This window comes from Molothrus ater, chromosome 1, assembly GCF_012460135.2.
Source record: "Molothrus ater isolate BHLD 08-10-18 breed brown headed cowbird chromosome 1, BPBGC_Mater_1.1, whole genome shotgun sequence".
Classification (NCBI taxonomy): domain Eukaryota; kingdom Metazoa; phylum Chordata; class Aves; order Passeriformes; family Icteridae; genus Molothrus; species Molothrus ater.
This window is the reverse complement of record NC_050478.2, coordinates 71,980,152-71,998,399: the sequence shown is the minus strand read 5'-3', so window position 1 is coordinate 71,998,399 and position 18,248 is coordinate 71,980,152. Positions and strand designations below refer to the sequence as shown.

At 37.8% G+C, this 18,248-nt stretch overlaps 1 protein-coding gene across 1 annotated transcript in view; it reads right to left on the bottom strand.

The window, feature by feature from the left end:
• Positions 1–18,248, bottom strand: part of DROSHA (drosha ribonuclease III) — a 74,455-nt gene that overhangs the window by 23,540 nt on the left and 32,667 nt on the right. Inside the window, 8 exon segments of the mRNA XM_036397984.2 lie at positions 1,693–1,792; positions 3,755–3,814; positions 5,718–5,778; positions 6,464–6,538; positions 6,541–6,601; positions 8,968–9,075; positions 13,908–14,015; positions 16,931–17,030. Of these exon segments, the coding sequence (XP_036253877.1) occupies positions 1,693–1,792; positions 3,755–3,814; positions 5,718–5,778; positions 6,464–6,538; positions 6,541–6,601; positions 8,968–9,075; positions 13,908–14,015; positions 16,931–17,030 (673 nt within the window).

Below are 18,248 nucleotides of genomic sequence, written 5' to 3'. Positions count from 1 at the left end.
ATTTTTAAAGAAGAGATTTATGCATCTTGCAAAGTTTGTATGAGAACAGGCTCTTCCCAGCTGGGTATTAAGTTTCTACTGATTAATTTCTTGTTAACTTTTAACTTCATCCTCCCAGAGTATGTTTGAGAGGTAAAGCTGGAGACTAAGTTGTTTGAGATGCATGGTTTAGACATGTTTCAATTGCCAAAAAGAGTTTTCCATTTTCAATGAATGGCAGCCTGTTCACTGCTCCAGAATACTGTGAATTACAACTGACAGTGTTCCATCACACTTCATAATGCACAGCCACACTTGCTAGAGTCAACATAAGAGTAGAATATTAATTGTTTTATATAAAATTTCAACTTCTTATACTCATCACTTGCTTCTTAGTTATGAACAGCATTCCACAAGTTCAAGAGACATTGAGAGCTGAGAAATATATTAAGTGAACTGAATGCAATATGACACTGCAGGAGAAGAAACCAGGAACATCATATAAGACACATGAGAGGAAAATTTGGAATTTACAGATATCTAATATTTACAGCTGCACCTACAGTTTTAAAAATACTGCAATAAAATTTTTCAAAAATTGTTCTTGTACAATGATAAACGCTGTGAACAGACTTGAAGAATATATGAGTTTTCCTGATGCAGGTTTAAAAACAGTATCATTAATTCAAATGTCAGGCAATACCATATTTGTAAACAAGGCCCTGATATGAAATGTTTCAATCAATTCATGCTTACCTAAATTAATAAAAAAAGACGTGGAAGAAAATGATTCTGTTCATTGCCTACCCTGTGCCTCTCCTGAGAGCTGAGCAAAAAGATGATATGTTAGAAATCCTGCAGTTTTTGCCAAAATCCCAAGATTGGATAAGGTTGTTTAGGGAACTGTGTGATTACAGAGAGGAAAGATTGAAAACTTGAAAACTATCAGCAGCACACAGTGGACACTATGTGCACATGTGTGGCATAATCAATTACATCAGTAAGTCTCAGACTGTTTCTTAAAAAAAACCTAACAAAATCAAGAATGAATAAGGGAATATCTACATATTTATGAATAGATTGAATCAAGTTTATGTATCATATTACCAGGCACCAGTATCATATACAGAAATATAAAAAGCTCCATCGTTCACAGAACTAAATTAAATAAAATTCTAAGGCACCTTAATTTTTCCTAGGAGGTAACACAACCCTTCTCCAAAACCTTGTTTAATATACTGCTGACTATTCTGACAGTCTACAGTGGACCTGAAAATGACTGCATAGGTTTTGGAGCAGATGCCATTTTCCCCCCTATATTTTCTAGCTTCTGTTGCCACGTTTTCCCTACACAGTCTATCAGAAATTATAAACAACATATTTATAAGTTTGATTCTTTTTCTTCACTGAAGTTCTACTGTCAGCTTCATTACTTGTGCAAATTAAAGGCAAGTACGGGCACACCTTCAACAAAGGCTAAAAACTCATCTCTATGCCTGCAAAAATCACTTTTCCCAAAAGCATGCTTTGGAGAAAACAAAGTTTTCCTTTATCTTTAAAATCTACTTTCAAACTGAAAAGGGTTCCTGCATCCCCAATCTTGTACACAAAACACAGCAAAGAAAACTGCCTGTCAAAGCAGGAGGTTCCCTCAAGAAGCAGTGCAGACACTCATAGCATGGGTGTCCAACACAGAGGCACAGAGAGCTGTACCTTAGCCAGCATGGCCAGGTGCTGATTCTGTACGATGGCAGTGCGGTACGTAGCTAATCCTCCTTCCTCCAGAGTGGGAAACAGGTAGTATAAGTGGACACTGGCAAAACAAAAAGCAAACCAGATGCTGTTAGTATGTGATTAAAGATGAACCACATACACCTGTAGAGAACTGTGCCCTTCCCTCAGACCCTAGTGGGTAATATGGGTGGGTCCCTTCCCAAAGTTTAACTCAGCTTTAAGTAAGGTAAAGATAAAACATCTAAACAATGCCCAATCCAATCCTCTCTGATGGGATAGCGCTGGCAGCAGAGCAGGAAGAGTGCTGCTTCTGTGCTGGGCAGCACATAATGGCTAAATCCCTGCAGCTCCCTCATCTCAGGTTTCTGTCTAGCAGCAGAGGGCTCTGCACAGCTGACACCTATGACACCTAGAGGATGCTGAGGAATAAAGCACAAAGAAAGCCTCAGCCTCGAGAAACGCCATGCTGTGGGTACACAGCATTTTCAGGTGCTGCTGCTGCTGCCAACAGGACACCTATCTGTTTATACATGTTTCTTAAAGTACTTTAACAAATGCTAATGGAAACAAAGAACAGAACTCAACAGCCTGGATTTATCAAATGTGTGAAGTCATTATTCCAAAACCAAAAAAAAAAAAAAAAAAAAAAAAGAAGTAAAAATCACAAGCTTTTAACAACCTTTAATGGTATTTGTCATCATGCTAGCAAGGTTCTTCATAAAACAGAAACAAAACAAAAGTAATTCACTGATCCCATCAAGATCTGTGTAATGAAAAAATGATTTTGGATACTTTCATCTATGACTATCTAACCCATGTCAAAAAAAGTTAACACATAGAGGGTTTTCAACATTCTCTAATTAAGGCACTGTATGGCAATAATTATTAAAATATTTTATTAAGCCAGTACACAGGGAGAAAAATGCAGATGGATGCAAGATTATTTAAGGACAAAAACTGCCATAAAACTTAGAGGCAATCCAATCAAGCATCATAATTCACAACAGCAGACACCTGAAGTTAAGAGAGGTAGAAAAAAAATCAGATTTAAATAGGTGCTTACATGCTCTATTGAACAAAAATAGAGCTCATTTTTTTTCTGAATCGAGACAAAAGTTAGCTCAGAAAGTGAACTGATGGTTGATGAACAATGACAATGAAAAATGCAAGACATTTTAATCAGCAAGTCTTCCATCTTATTAGCCTGTACTGTTGTATGAGAGAAAAGGCCATGAGTTTTAAGGGCAGTGGAGACCTTTATAGGCTAATAGTTTTTAATATCACGTAGCTAATGGCTAGTAGAGAACAGAGATATAAAGGCAGTTTTGTTGTTCATGTAACAAACTGGCTTAAAGAGCAAATTAGCAGTAAACAAGACTACACCCCTATTTGAAACAGTAGAACAAAGCAGGTGAAAATAGATTATAATCTTTACATTGTGCAACCTGTTTGCCTCTAGTAAGGTGAGGGAGAACAATGGAGGTAACTAATAATATGCTTGTATTGTTCACTGATTTCAGAATACTCAGGCCAGAACTGGAGAATTTTTTGATGAACCATGGAGGTTTTTTCATTACTTTTGAACAGACTGCATTTGTGCTTAACTATTTAAGTTGTTATGGCAGCTACAGCCCTAATTACTGGAAATACAAGGACTGCAACACATTCAACATTACCCATAAATGTTTCTCCCTTGCAACTAGACCAAAAGAACCCATGGAAACAAAATAGCATGCTAGGAAAAATATCTTTCCTTTAAAAAAAGGGTAAAAAGTTCAACTTGTCTACAGCTGAATAATCTCTAACCCAAACCAACTGCACTCCATGAAAGAGAAACTCTAACGTTCTATTTTGTAATCTTTCTTGTTTTATCATGACCACTGGAAGAATTATCAAGAGAGTTGTCTTCAGGTGAGCAGGTCTAAATACCAGGCAGGACTGCAAACATTCATAGTGAAAGTAGACACCGGAAAGTTCAATGAACACAACACTATAATAATAACATCCAAAGGTGAGAACTGTTGAAGAATTCCCCATTTACCTTGTTAAGAACTCCACCACAGCATCTCCCAGAAATTCTAAACGCTCATTGTGGTTAATCCTGAAAAAGGCATTTTAAAGTTCACCATAACCTAAGTAACACATACTGGTTATTTACACAACACAGTTAAAACAGAAAAAAAATCAGAGTTGATTGCTAATCAGTCACGATGCTAATTTTTGCAGCCTCCCACACCCTCTCTGGATTACAATCCTTTCCAAAACAGAGTAATAACTATGTGAATCATGAAACTCAGGACTGACACCACCACCTTCGAAATTTCCATATGTTCTGTTCTGAGCGATTGTCAAAGTTTCACAAAATGGGAAAAGGAAGCAGGACTGCTGCCTGGCACTGAGGTCAGGTTTCTCTGTCCATCAGAGGGCACCAGATGATTGAAACAAAAAGCCTGTTCCAAGCCTTGTGCATGACACTAGGGAGCTGTACGTAATTAACTTTAACACCTGGAGGGCAGAACGACCCTGTAGCAGATCGTTGCTACGGCAGAGGGAATAGCAACTTGGATTTTTCTAGCACCTTTAAATGCCTTGTTTTCTGTAACTTCCTCTGAGCTCAGAAGAAAGAATGGCTGCACCAGGAGATGTAACCAAAGATGCCATTAACTTATTAGAATCTTTTATTTCCTGTTTTCTTTCATCACTGCTCCTGATTTACCTTTTGTTTTCCATAAAGTTTCATTTCCTTCAGGCTGTCTGCCTGCTTATATTCAAAGGACTAATAAGGGCAAGCAGGTGAAAAAGAATGTGAGCTTGTCTTTGAATACATACGAATTTCTGCTCCAGACACCAAAGCAAGTAAGCAGCACCATTTTTGATTTCACATATGATTGTAACAGAATCAAGGCAATTGCCACAGGATTTTTTTTTTAATCCAGAAGATTCTTGTCAAGTATTTGGCAGCTTTTATTGTAATAGTCACTCCTCCAACAATTATATAATTAGTGTAATTTCTGAAATAGCAGGCCTTTGTTATGGGCTGAAAGAATTCAAACACTTCTGCTGTATAAAACAGTAGTGTGTGAGCAAATCTACAATACCTCTGTGTGGCAACATAACTGAAAACACACGTGTCTCAGAAATGTGACTTTACATTTTTGTGTTATTTCATAAGAATTAATGCAATTTAGCCTTATGTTACCTTTAGAGGATTCAAATAAGCTTGAAAAGGGCATAGTCTAGATGAAACAGCATTTAGGGAACAGTGCCACAATAATTTATGCAGAATTAAATTTCTCCTATTCCCAAGCTTCTTTCAAAATGATGGCTCTTGAGTCCAGCTAGAACACTAGCTGACTAAAATACACACTGCCATCTAGCTCATGCATTTAAGAGATTTCACATGCAACTGCTTCTTGAATTACCTCTGTGAGCTTTGTGTATTCAACTTCAGCTCAATATGGTGCCTGTGGCTGTAAACCACATCTTAAACTATATTTATACTCACAAAATTCTTAGCGGTCATTTACGGATTATTGCATTAAAACATTAATGGGTTTTGCATCTGTCTTTAAATTGGAATAGTAAATCAGCAAAGCCCATGCTCAGCACCACACTCCTGTTAACAAGGTGCCATGCCAGGAAGGTGCTACTGTGAGAAAACATGATGAAGAATCCAATTTATAGCACTGATAACAACAACAACAAATCTTTATTCTGCAGAAAGCAAAAAGGTAGCCTTTTAGTCCTCCTCATTTCAAGGATCAACAAAAATGATAGAATTATCTGTTAAAACCTTCCTCAGACATTTTCTGCAGGCATGACCAAACATTTACTATGTCACTGCTAATGGAGGCTCAGCACACCTTCATAATATAAAAGTCAATTCAAAATTACTTTTCACTTCAACTATTTGCCAAAGCTGTTGCCGACAGTAAGTTGGTTGTTTCTATTAAATATCTCCCACTGCGGCAGCTTCCCTACTTGCAAACAACTATTTTCATTACCTGGAAGGAGCTGGATCATCCTGTCCCAAACGGGACATAATATTTATCAGGGTGTTTATCCCTAAAAACATAAACAATGCACTATTAAGTAAACAGACACTAATTCACTTTGAATAAATGTAGAAAACAATTACTCAAAATGTTACTTTGTAATTGCTGTACACAAGATTATCCTGTTATTTACAGGGCTCATTACATAAAGTATAATCCTTACCAATGCTCTCTGCCTAACTGACCACAGTCCCATAACAACATTATTGAATTTTTGCACTCAGGGAGCCAGATAAATACCACCTTTGCATGAAAAGGACATTCTAAACATTACATAAGCAACAAATAATTTACTTCATTATCACTGAATATACTTTAAAAAGGGGTGAGGAATATTTTGCAGCAGACAGACCACACATTCACATTAGTAAGAAACATTTACAAAATATATTCCAGTTCGTTCACCATGTTAAGCAGCAAATTAAGAAAACTGTACTTGCCAAAAACCTAAGCAAATACATCCTCCCATTTATTACCCTTGCTTGTTCTCAGCTCTTTACTTGCTGACTAATTTGCAAAATCCAGTCTTTTAGAAAGACCTCACCAGTGTCTGCATATAATCATTGAAATCTTCTTCTGAAGGCATCTCTCAAAAGAAAAATGGCCAAGGAAATGATAATGGAACAAAGGGCGTTCTTACTGATTAAATGTGAGGTAAGAGAAAAATTAAAATGTAAGTGGTGTAAATAGCATACCTTTTTTTCTCATGTGTATATGGTGAACTTTTCTATCTCCATACTTGGGCTGTCGAATCCCACAGTTGGATAAGAATTTCTGGCGTGATCCGGATTCATCCCAAAATTTAAATGATGGCTTGGGTGAGTCATAGCAAGCTATAGTGTAACACATACAGGAAAAAAAAGGGTTAAATGTATTTTTTCAAATGAAAGAAAAACATTATCTTAGACCAGTAGCTAGTAATAGTTATTTTTCAGTTTGAAGAAAGGTTACAAAGTGATGCAGTCAATCAGAAACTTGGTTCCAGCAATTTAAATGTAGGGTGAGCTATTTCAGATGTCAGAAAGAAGCAGCATTTCTGCTCAATCATCAATTTAACTAATTAACTGTCATCATTTTTTTCTTTAAAGAAAAATTAGTTTAGAAGAGAAAAAGCATGAATTGTCAATTTGCTTTAAGGCTTTTGCTTACCAGCTTTGCTGACCTGATTTCAATACATTTGCTTATTTAAAAATATATTCACTCTAACACTGAACTATAAATATTCATATTAAAAAAATAAGTAATTAAAAGAGCTTCTCAACCATCCATATTTACATTCCTTAAGTATCTATAAAACTCTCCTAGCTCAAGGAATGAAACAACAACAAGTACATTATTCTTGGCAGAGTTAATCACAGAAGAACTCTTTCCCTCATGACTATAGAGGACTCATTCTTCAAATGGAAGAGGAATGACAGGATTGGTCCTATTTTACCTATATACCACCAAAGATTACCAAAAGCTTACTCTGCTGCTGACATCACAACTGCAGAAATGGCAGCAGTAAATAGAACTACAGCTTGTTTTTCAGAACTCCATCCTGCAAACTCACAGATTTACTCCTTCTTTACACATACACAGATCAAAATATTGTGCATGTATAAAAGTATGTGCACACAAAACTTGCTGTATAAAAAAGAGAGAACACTGGAAAATACAAGCTGCAGAAAGTTACTTCTGACATGCATGCAGGACTGGTGCTGCAGACTGTGAGCAAGACATTCAGTAATTCATTCAAACATTGTCTGTTGCTTTCTAAGCACAAAACTTAAAGAGTAAAATTATATTTAATCAACAATAAGAATTTCTCCAAGTCCTTTTTAATTCCTTGATAGTATTACTAAATTTGTTGTAATCACACATTCTGAAATTCTGCTCCATCTGGACTAGATGACACATTACAGCTTTTCTGAATAGATAATTCAGTGTAATCTTTTTTTAACCTGCCTGTACTTTAAAAAGAATATACCATGATAAAATAGGTAACAATCAATGCAGAATTATACATCAAACATTGCCTATGCCCAAGCAAATTACTGATACTATATACATTTTTTAAAAGCTCTTCCTGCTATGGAAAATGTTTTTAGGTTTTAAATAAATGAGTGTAGGGACAAAGCATTAAAAAGCACATTTGTTACAACCAAACATGATTAACACTTTATTTTTATGCTCTCATCTCTTTTTGATTAAATTTACTTGTTGGTTTGTGTGTTTGGCCTCAACATTCTGAAAGTTTTCATCAGTGCATTTTTATCTTTGACATTAAAACAAAGACAACCTGCCAACAACCAAATCCTAGAAAATGCTCAATGTTTAATGTAACTTGCAGTAGAAAAAAGGTCTGGAAAACAAATCCTAGAAACCAGAGAAGCTGTGAGAAAAGACATTTCCTTAAAATTATTCGGGAGTAAAATCTGTAAAAAAAGACAAAAACTGCCATGTTTAGAAGTTAGTCCACTCATTGGAGAGAGATGATGCTTACCTTAGAAGGAAGCTCTGAACAGAAGTCCCCAATTTCCTTCAGTAAACTCAGAAAAAAGTCTAAGAGGAAAGGGGCCACCATGCAAAGAACCAGCCTCAGAAGCAAATCAGTTCCAAATATGCACTAACATAAAAGGCTACTTATGTGACATGGATGCATCTAAAACAAGTAAGAACTTCTCCTCTCCAGTTCCTGCTCTTGCTTCTTAATAAAAAAAAATTCATCATGTGCTTGCAAAAATCAAGAGCTAAACAGAAGTTTGCAAATTTCTATTCACTAGCTACAAATGAAAAAAAGGGCAATGTTTTAACTATTCTCTTTTGGAACAACTGGCTATAAAAACAAGAAGCAGGGCACATCCACTCATCTGCAGAATAATGTTGTATTCTCTATAAATACCTGAAAAAGGAACTTACCCAGAAATGAGTACTTGACAGTCTTTTCAGTAACTGCATTTTTGTCTTGCTACACATTACAAGCAAATCCAGATCTACCATGGGAGCAAAGGTAGGTGTAATATCTATGTGAACAATAGATATCTCTATTTAGAAGTCTCTTGGGAAAACTGCAACTTTCAAAAGATCTGCAGTACAAGTAACCAGGCCCATCCAAGCTGTGACAATGCCATGCACTTCATGAGCTCATTACTGAGGATGAGCTCAGTAATATGGAGAGAAACCAGCAAGATGTTGGGGTTTTCTTTTCCTATCTTACCTGCAGCAAGCACCTATCTCGAAAAGTGTAGCCTATCAATTTGTCCAAGTGCATCAGACACTGATGGTAGCGGACATGGTGGGTGAGGACAGGAAGCATCATTGCATGCTGAAAAGACAAATGCAATAAGCAAAATCATTCAAATTTACTGTACAGAGAATTCAGTTGACTGAGCTAAAAATACAAACACTTCCCAATTGTTACAATTCTAGTTTACTGTTTTGGTTTAAATAAGAAAAAAAAAAATCCCAGTTTCCCATACTTCACTTACTAAAGCACTTAATCATATGTTTTTATCTCCACAGCCCCACTCAGACTAAAGAAATAAATATATAAATCCAGTCTTCTACTTAAGCAACTTCAATGAGGTAAAAAAATGTCTTTTTTTTACCTGGTCACCTGTCACAGACATCTTTTATGAAAAATCCTTTCCTTAGGATTTTTCCTCCTGAGAAGCTGAGAGGCCTCAGGAACAAAATGTAAACAATGGTTATCTGTTGCTGTGGAATGCAACAGGTGATCTGAGATTGGTCCATGTTGGTTGTTTCTAATTAATGGCCAATCACAGTCGAGCTGGCTCAGACAGAGAGTCCGAGCCACAAGCTTTTGTTATAATTCCTTCCTTTTCTATTCTTAGCTAGTCTTCTGATGAAATCCTGTCTTCTGTTCTTTTAGTATAGTTTTAATATAATATATATCATAAAATAATAAACCAAGCCTTCTGAAACAGAGTCAGGTCCTCGTCTCTTCCCTCATCCTTGGACCCCTGTGAACATCGTCACAGTCACCAGTAACAGCAAATTTCAAGAAGCTATGACTGAATACAACACTGTATTTGTACCTTTTCATTTAACACTCTGCTTCAAAAATGAAGAAGCACTGCTTCCCTTCTGCCTCATTACATTAAGGAAGAAACACTTTACACCACTTTAGCCAGCTTTCACCAAACAACAGTAGGTACTCAATTTTCAAGTACAGTTGTGCCCTTTGCTTCACTTCCTTTTGAGGAAGAATTATGGGATTTTTGAAATGCCGTAGTCTGGCACATTTAATGTGCTAAAAAATATCAGAAAGGTTGCTGTTTGTCTAAGGAACAGACAATGTTCTCCTGTTGGGGAAAATATCAATAAAATTGAAAAAAACAACAACTCTATTTTGTAACAATAGCAGTCCCCATCTCTGAGTGTTTCTAAAGAATTCTCCACTAATATTGACTTTGGATGCATCTGGGTTGAAATAAGCAATTAGTATAGTTTATGAGTAGAGTACTATAGCAAGTATGATATCAACATCACAATTCTTGCATAAGAATGTAGAGAGAAACAGGAGAAATGCAGGATTTGAAGACTTTTATGCATGTGACCATTTGTGAACTAGTTTTTTCTACTTGTTCCTATTACTGACATAACATGAATATATTCAAAATAAAGGTGTTTTTAAGGGCATTAAAATCTGAGGGCTGTCATAATTAATTCAGAAAAAGGACTGTGTATGATTAGAGGAAATGAGTATAGCATGGAGAGAAGCAAGAAAAACAAGCATATGAAGTAGATGACATATAATTTACAGAATAAATGCTGTTAGAGATTTCTGCAGGTCACTAATGACAGAACAGCAGAAAATACAAACTGTTGAATGTTACAAGATCAAAAATTAAGACTAACTAATGGCAAGATTTTCTGTTTAAGAAAAAGACCATGAAATTCCTGAGAACTAAACACAGGGCTGGAAGGTAATCACAGAACCATTCAGTTTGGAAACGACCCTTAAATTGAGTCCAACTGCTGAAGTAAACTCCAGCAACTAAACCATGCTCCACAGACCTTTATAAATACCCTCAGGGATGGTGACTTCACCACTTTCCTGGGCAACCTGTTACAATGCTTGATAACCCTATCTGCAAAGAAATTATTCCTAATATCCGATCTTAAACCCCCTGGGTACAACTTGAGACCATTTCCTTTTGTCCTGTCACATGCTGCCTGGGAGAACACACCATCTCCCACCTGACTACAAACTTCTCTCAGGCAGCTGTAGAGAGTGATAAGGTCTCCCCAGAGCCTCCTTTTCTCCCAGCTCCTTCAGCCACTTCTCATCAGACTTGGGCTCCAGACCCTTCACCAGACATGCTTCAGGTCCCTCCATGTCCTTCTTGCTGTGAGGGGCCCAGAACTGGACACAGGATTCAAGGTGCAGCCTCACCAGTGCTGAGTATAGAGGACAATCCCTGCCCTGCTTCTGTTGGCAACATTATTGCTGATACAGGCCAGGCTGCCTTTGGGCTTTTTGGCCACTTGGGCACACGCTGGCTCATGTACAGCCAGCTGTTACTAGGAACTCTTCCCTGGTCCTTTTCTCTTAGATGAAATAATCAGCCAATACGCAAGAAAAAGACTTCCTGGATCTCCAAATGGCAGAGAAATATAAAACCATTCCAAGCAGAATTAGGAAGTGTTATTAAGAAGTTTTAGTTTGTTACTATGTCATTCATTTACAGTTTTTTGAGGTTATTTTTAAGAACATCCCTTTTATCTCCATATAAACTATGTGCTTCCTATGTGTTCCTTCAATTAATTCCTTCCTATGGAAGGAATTAATTGAAAAACAACCGAACCTGAAACAGTTTCACAAGACAACTGTGCTTCCCTGCCTCTACACTCCACCATACTGGACAGAAAGAGTCTCCTCAAGCAACACTTAACATTCTTCACACCAATATGTGTGTCCCTGCATTTGAGGACTAAGATACCAAGTTTCAGACTTTTATCAGCTGTGGTGCAGTGAAAAAAGAATTGAAAGACACCTGGGAGCACACAGAAAGACTTAAGTTTGACTCTTGAAGTTATATTGACAAAATGCTGTTTTCCTGGCACTAACTGATTGATTGATTGATTGAGTCAATCAACACCCATCACCTTGGACTATGGCTATTGAATGTTTCTGATGTTTTATGTATTTATCTCTGTAGAAGAGATGTTTTTAAAATATGTATGATTTCAAATATTTTGCATGTCCTTTTCTTGCTGCAGCTAGCACGGCAAGGCAGAGACTCTCTCAAGGGCCTTCAGATAGTGCCCTCATCCCCCAGGACAGCAGGGGCTCCTGACCTGAAGCTGCTAAGGGGAAGCAGGTGAGCTGCAATATTTTGGAATGCGTGAAATGCTGAACACTCTACACTGCTGTTGAGGGCTCACCAGCAACAATGGTGTGGGTGGAGAGGGGGAACAGAGCTTGTGTCTTCTCAGCATGGCCAGATCCTGCCACACTGAGTACTACATGCTGCCCAGCTCAGTGGCCAAGTATTACACTTGATATACTGGGTAACCTCAAGTGAGCCTGTCAGAACTCAGACATTTTACACTGTTTTAGAACATTCTACTCACCATTTTTCCTCCCCTTTCAAGCAGTTCATTTCTGAGACAGCAAAGACCAGTGTCATTAGGGCTACATGGAACTCGGAGCAAGTATAAGCTATCACAAGTGACTTAAAAGAGTTTCAATCTTCTAAACTGCAATGCTTTTAAAAGCAGTAATTTTAAATCAGTGCACTTGAGCTCTGCCCCCAGAGCTGATTTATGCGTATTTAGTTTTAGTCTTCTTAATCTGGGAAAAAGTATGTAGCAACAGCAGCAATCTTTCATTTTACAGACACACAGTTGCCTATTCTTGGCCTCTCTAAGAAATCAAATCAAAGGACCTTCATACCAGAACTGGCTGATTTAGATGTTACAGCTGCAGATGGGCACAAAAATTGTGAAACAGCTTTACTTTTATCATTCTTTGGTGTTCTGCTGTCCTTCAACAAAATGAGACAGGAATATTCAAGACATTAGGAGATGAATCACAAAAGATATGAATAACATAGAACAGTTTCAAAGTGACTAAATTGGAAATTTACTCTGTTTACTTAAGCTATAAAAACATATACAGTTCACAATAGAAAAATTAGGGAATGGCTGTGATGTGCCTGAGCTATGTGAGGAGATAGTGTGCCACTATTCTCCCTCTACTTCTGAAGCAATAGTAGAATCACAAGAAATGTTTCAGATGGAAGAAAAGCAATTTTAGTTACTAACATTTCTCTCACTCTAGAATTTTCCCCTTTGACTTTTAAGATTTTAATGAAATTTCTACCTATACCCTTGCCTAGCAACCCCCCTAATTTATACTCCACATTGTTAAACTAATATGAAGTTGCACGCATTTAACTCTTAAATAATATAATCAAAGCAACAGCTAAAAAAATAATGCAAGTATATCTCTAGCATAATTATGTGGCTGTTACTACTACTCAAATTTTACTAATACAAAATTAAATAAAAATTGCATTTATTCTTATCATATCACAAAGCTGGTTGCTGTCAACTGCTTCAGAACAGGATCTGACAGAGATATGTTCCTTGGAGATGTCATGCATATGAAACAGAGTATCTGAAAGATAGCTTTCTACTGAGGCTCACCTTAAAAAGTAATTGTGGCAGGGTTTTAGTTTTTTTTTTACTTTCTTTTAAGTAAAAAGATATTTCTTCATGCTTTGCTGTAAAACTTGGGGTGTTTTTAAAAGCTATCTAAATAGAAAGATATAATAAATAAAAAATATGAATATAATATAAAAAATTATTAAAAATATAATAAATTATATAAAACCTGATGGATTAAGAGTTCCACACTAGACTCAATATTTGGCAAACCTCCAGCCTCAAACTGGCCATTCCTAACCTCTCTCCTTTGCACTAATCAACCCCTGGCAGAAAATTTTATATTTTAAATTACCCTTTTTGTGTGTATAGAAGGGGTGGACAGAACACTAGAATAGTTCCCTAGATCAATAGATATTACTGAGGTACTCATTTCTATTTGGTTCCTCAGTCTAGAAGAAACCCTTGCAAAGGTAAATGGCAGCTACCAAGAATGAAAATGCATCTCTCCAGTTCAGTCACCTGGCAGACGTCAGAGCGTATCCCTGTTTTCCAGAAGCCCTGGCTGCTCAACTCCACAGTCACTTCACGTCTCATTGTGTTCTTCTGGCGAATTTTCTGCAGTGCTTCCTAAGCAGGGAGAGAACAGAGCTCCTGTGAAGAGCATGATACAACAAAGCACAGCAATGCACACACCAGCATGTTCACAATACCCATGGTGAGGTTCAGTTTTGGCCAGCAGTTTCTAAGGCTGGCACACATCTGATAACTCCCAGACTGGCAGATGTTTTGGAATACGGTGTAGGCAGGGGATTTTGGTAGACCAAGGAGAGAACAGAGGTGACTACATTTTCTGTGCTGCAAATGACAAAACAAACCAGTCCAACTCATACATCTAAGACGATACGTGGGTAAGAAAGATAAAGTCCTTATAATGAAAGAACTTTCTTTACCAGAGGTACAAAACAAGCTTTTCGTTCATGTCCGTCACTGTGAGTACTCCTGGTCTGAACACTCAGGAGGAGCAAAACAGGCTTTGCTTTGTCATCTTGGCTACTTTGCAACAGCTCCTGTTCAGCTATGTCATTCTGCCCAGTCTGGGAAAGGGGTCAGCATTCACCAGTCCTGGAGACTATGCTGATTGCAATCCACCAATTTTATTTCAATAAAAATTATTAAATATACGTTTTACCTTGACCACTAGCTATTTTGGTGGTGTGCAAACAATTTGTCTCTAGAAACCATGATAGGGTTTCTAGAGACATTACATCACTAAAAGATTTTGACAGTATCATTGAAAGAAAATATTTTCTGTAAAAATGAAATGAAAGAAGAACAGATAAAATAAATCAGCCCGGGATTAGAATCTCTTGGTTCCAATACTATAAGGCCCTGGGGTGTGCAAGCTCTCCACGGAGCATGAACTAACCCCTCAGTGCTCTGCCTTCTTCAGAACACAAAGCTCTTCAAAGCTGCAACTTATCCTGCCTCTCCTCATTACAGGGCACTTGCTCAAAGCTGTCTCTTTCCAGCTCCCAGTTTGAAGCTTGTGAGCATACGTGGGCAGGAAGAGGCTCTGTTTTCTGATTTGCAGAGACTCACAGAGTAGTTCCAACAGGTGCATCTGTCCAGACACAGATTCATCAAACCTCAGACACCTCAGTAAAAAGGTGCCTAGGGTAGGACGCTAGATAACCCTGGTTCCTTTTATATTCAGTGAACGGGATAAATGGCTTCAAAAATGTATTTTTCCCTCCACTGACTTCAAAGTGAGCCTTCAGGTCCTAATTTATGCACCTGCTGTAAATGCTCAAAGTTAGGTTAGAGGAACAAAGCCCCAGGCATGGCCTTGTCACAAATAATATCATTGTACAGCCTCACAGTGGTGGATGACTGATGGCAGAGGGAACAGAGATGCTGCCAGAACTGCACCCCTTGTGCATTGTCAAAGGTGTGTCATGGAGTTTTCCTGAGAAAGGTGCTACAGTGTTTGCCAGACCTGGCTGTATTTCAGTCTGACTGGCTCAGAAGCACTCCATAATATATGATTCATAATTTTTAAAAGCCCCTGTACAAGTCAGGTACAGTCCTACAGCTCCTTCTGAGTTACTGACACCTCTACTGACAAATATATAGATTATCCTCACATAAAGTTTCTGCTTCAGCCCTGTATGCCTCCCTCTTGGCACACTACTTGTAAAACTCGTTATCCGAGATAATACAGTCTAGAAACAAAAATCAGCAGTCCCCAGCCAGTGCTAAATAACAAAGGACCATTTATCTTCTGGAGCAAAATATGATCACCCCCTTACAAACAATCCACCACAATTTTACAAATGAGCTATCCATTACCCCCTAATGAAAATGTGCCCATAAAACAATGATCTTCTGCTTGCTCTGTGTGTAGTTGTGGCAAACAAAATCACCTCTGTAAGGACAAATCTTTTTTTTCCCTTCACAACTGTGGCACAGTTCAGTCACAATGTTGTGGGGCTTTTTGACTTTTTTTTCCATTTACAAGTAAGGAAGCCAAGGGGTTATTTAATATCAGCATAAATAAAATGTTTACTAACACTTGCTCACACAACAGCATACTACGCTTTGCAACAATGAAAAAGATCAGGTGCAATGTCATATGTATCAAACACTTTCTGCAACCAAAAGCAATTCCAAAAGTGCAATTTCTGAGACTTCCCCAATAAACTGGGGAAGTCTCAGGAATCACACTCCACGATTCTCAAGCATCATTCCCAAGCTAGTCTATGATTTTATGAATAATTAGTGTTTCTAATGAATAAATAAAAATACAATACCACTTAATTAAATACCATCCCATACTTGAGAAGGTAATCTCTCCTCTGTGTATTCTTTACACAGGCTGTCAAATTAAGAGTGCCCGATAGACATGCACAAGACAAATTCAAAGCTTCAGTCCATGGGTTTATAGAAATAGGTTAGTTTAGGCTATATTTAGGAGTCCTTGTTTTTCTGCTTTTAATTCCCAATTGGTTGAGCATCTGCAATTACGAAATGCTTATTGCTCATCACTTTGCAGGAAAAAAAACAAAACGAGAAAAATATCTTGTCTATCACACAACAACCAGATGATTTCAAGTCAAAGATCTTAAGCAATGTCACTATACCACCTAATAAATTATGGTTTATGCACACACGTGTGGCAGTTTTTATTTCAGAAGAGAAATGTTTAAAATTATGAGCCAGTTAAAAGTACATTATGAAATAAAAAGTCCTTCTCTATGCTAATTCTTGAAACCATTAATGGCAACAGCTATAAAGAAGTTATGGTTCCATAACAATAATTTCTATAATTGGGTAAAAAACTCTCAGCAGTTTGACAGCAAGAAAAAAGGAAAAAACCTTCATTCAATAACAAGCATAGATAAAAATAAAATCTGTTTTAAGAGTCTGGACAGGAAATGTTTTGTAAACAATTTCTACTCTTTCCATAAACAGGGCAGTTATATGGCTTTATGCCATCCCAAATTACAATGCTCAATTATCAGTCATAGGAAGGTCCAGAATACCTCTCTTTGTGATAATTTCTGTTTATCAGCCTGTTTGACTTTGGGACTATTAGCCAGCAGGTGACGCAGCTTCACGTAACTCTTCCACAGCTTTTGGTATCTGAAGGACAAAACCAGAAAACAAGTATTTTGGTCAGTGAACCAAAGTCTCTCTCTCCCTGTTTGTCATTAGGAACACACCAACTGCTAATAATGTACACAACGTACACAAACAATGTCTACAAGCACCTCTTTGCTACAGAAACAAAATAATCTCAATGTAATTTCTGACAGGTGACAGTGCCTGGGTAGCTGTTCCAGCAGGGTGGGCCAGGAAGCAGAGAGGAGGCATTAGTGCTCAGAGTGAGGTAAAGAACAGCAAAGATCCAGGCAGACCCCAGGTCTCCCAGATACCCACCAAAGGGCCACCTCTGTATGCTGAAAGACGTGCCTGCCCCTTAACTCAATTCAGGCAGGTGAAAACTCCTTCTCCACATGGTTTACCCATCACTCACTGCAAAGGTGTAGTACCATTCCCCAGGAAGTGTCTGTCCTTAAACCAGCTCAAACATTTTAGTGAAGCACATAAGGAAGAGCTCTACAAGTCACATGCAGCATGAAGTTCCTCTGTGAAAAGTGAAATGAAAGTTTTGTTCCCTATGGATTTCCACTGAATGGAAGGAGCAATTCAAGTTACTTCTGTGATTGGCACAGACTTAAGTTTTCTGGTTTTCTTCAATCATCTAGCCTTTTCTTATTTTGGCAGTGTCTAATTACATGTGAACCCCAAAGTTTTCCTTGGTGGGAGTCTCACAGTGATCTAGCACAAACTTTAGCCAAATTTGTAAGAACTTACTCCATTTGGAGACCACATCCCAACATTCATATATTCAGCTGCAATTGACCAACAGGTCCAGAAGTTACAATGGGAGGAGCAACAAAGAGAACCTTGACACGGACTCTGTGTCCTTAGTGTTGCCATCTTATTGCAGGGGTTCTATACTGTTATCTCCTACCACAAAAGTTTCATACCTGCTTGGTGTTTCTTGTGGGCAGCTCCTCAGAGCACTGACTCTTTCTTTTTCACAAAGGAGCCAGCTGACTCCAGTTCCTCTCTCAACCAGCCACCCCACTCTTTTATAGCACTCTTCTTCTCACTGGTTACAGCCTGTGGCCTGTTAAAGTCAGGCCTCTTCCTAATCTTTGATAATCAGCCCAGCTGCAACTCCTTAGGGGTAAGATTACTTCCTACACTATCTTTATTTTCTTATATTCTATTCCCCTACACTTAGGAAATGTGGACCCTGTCCTTAGGACCCTGTGTCCTTAGGTTGTCCTT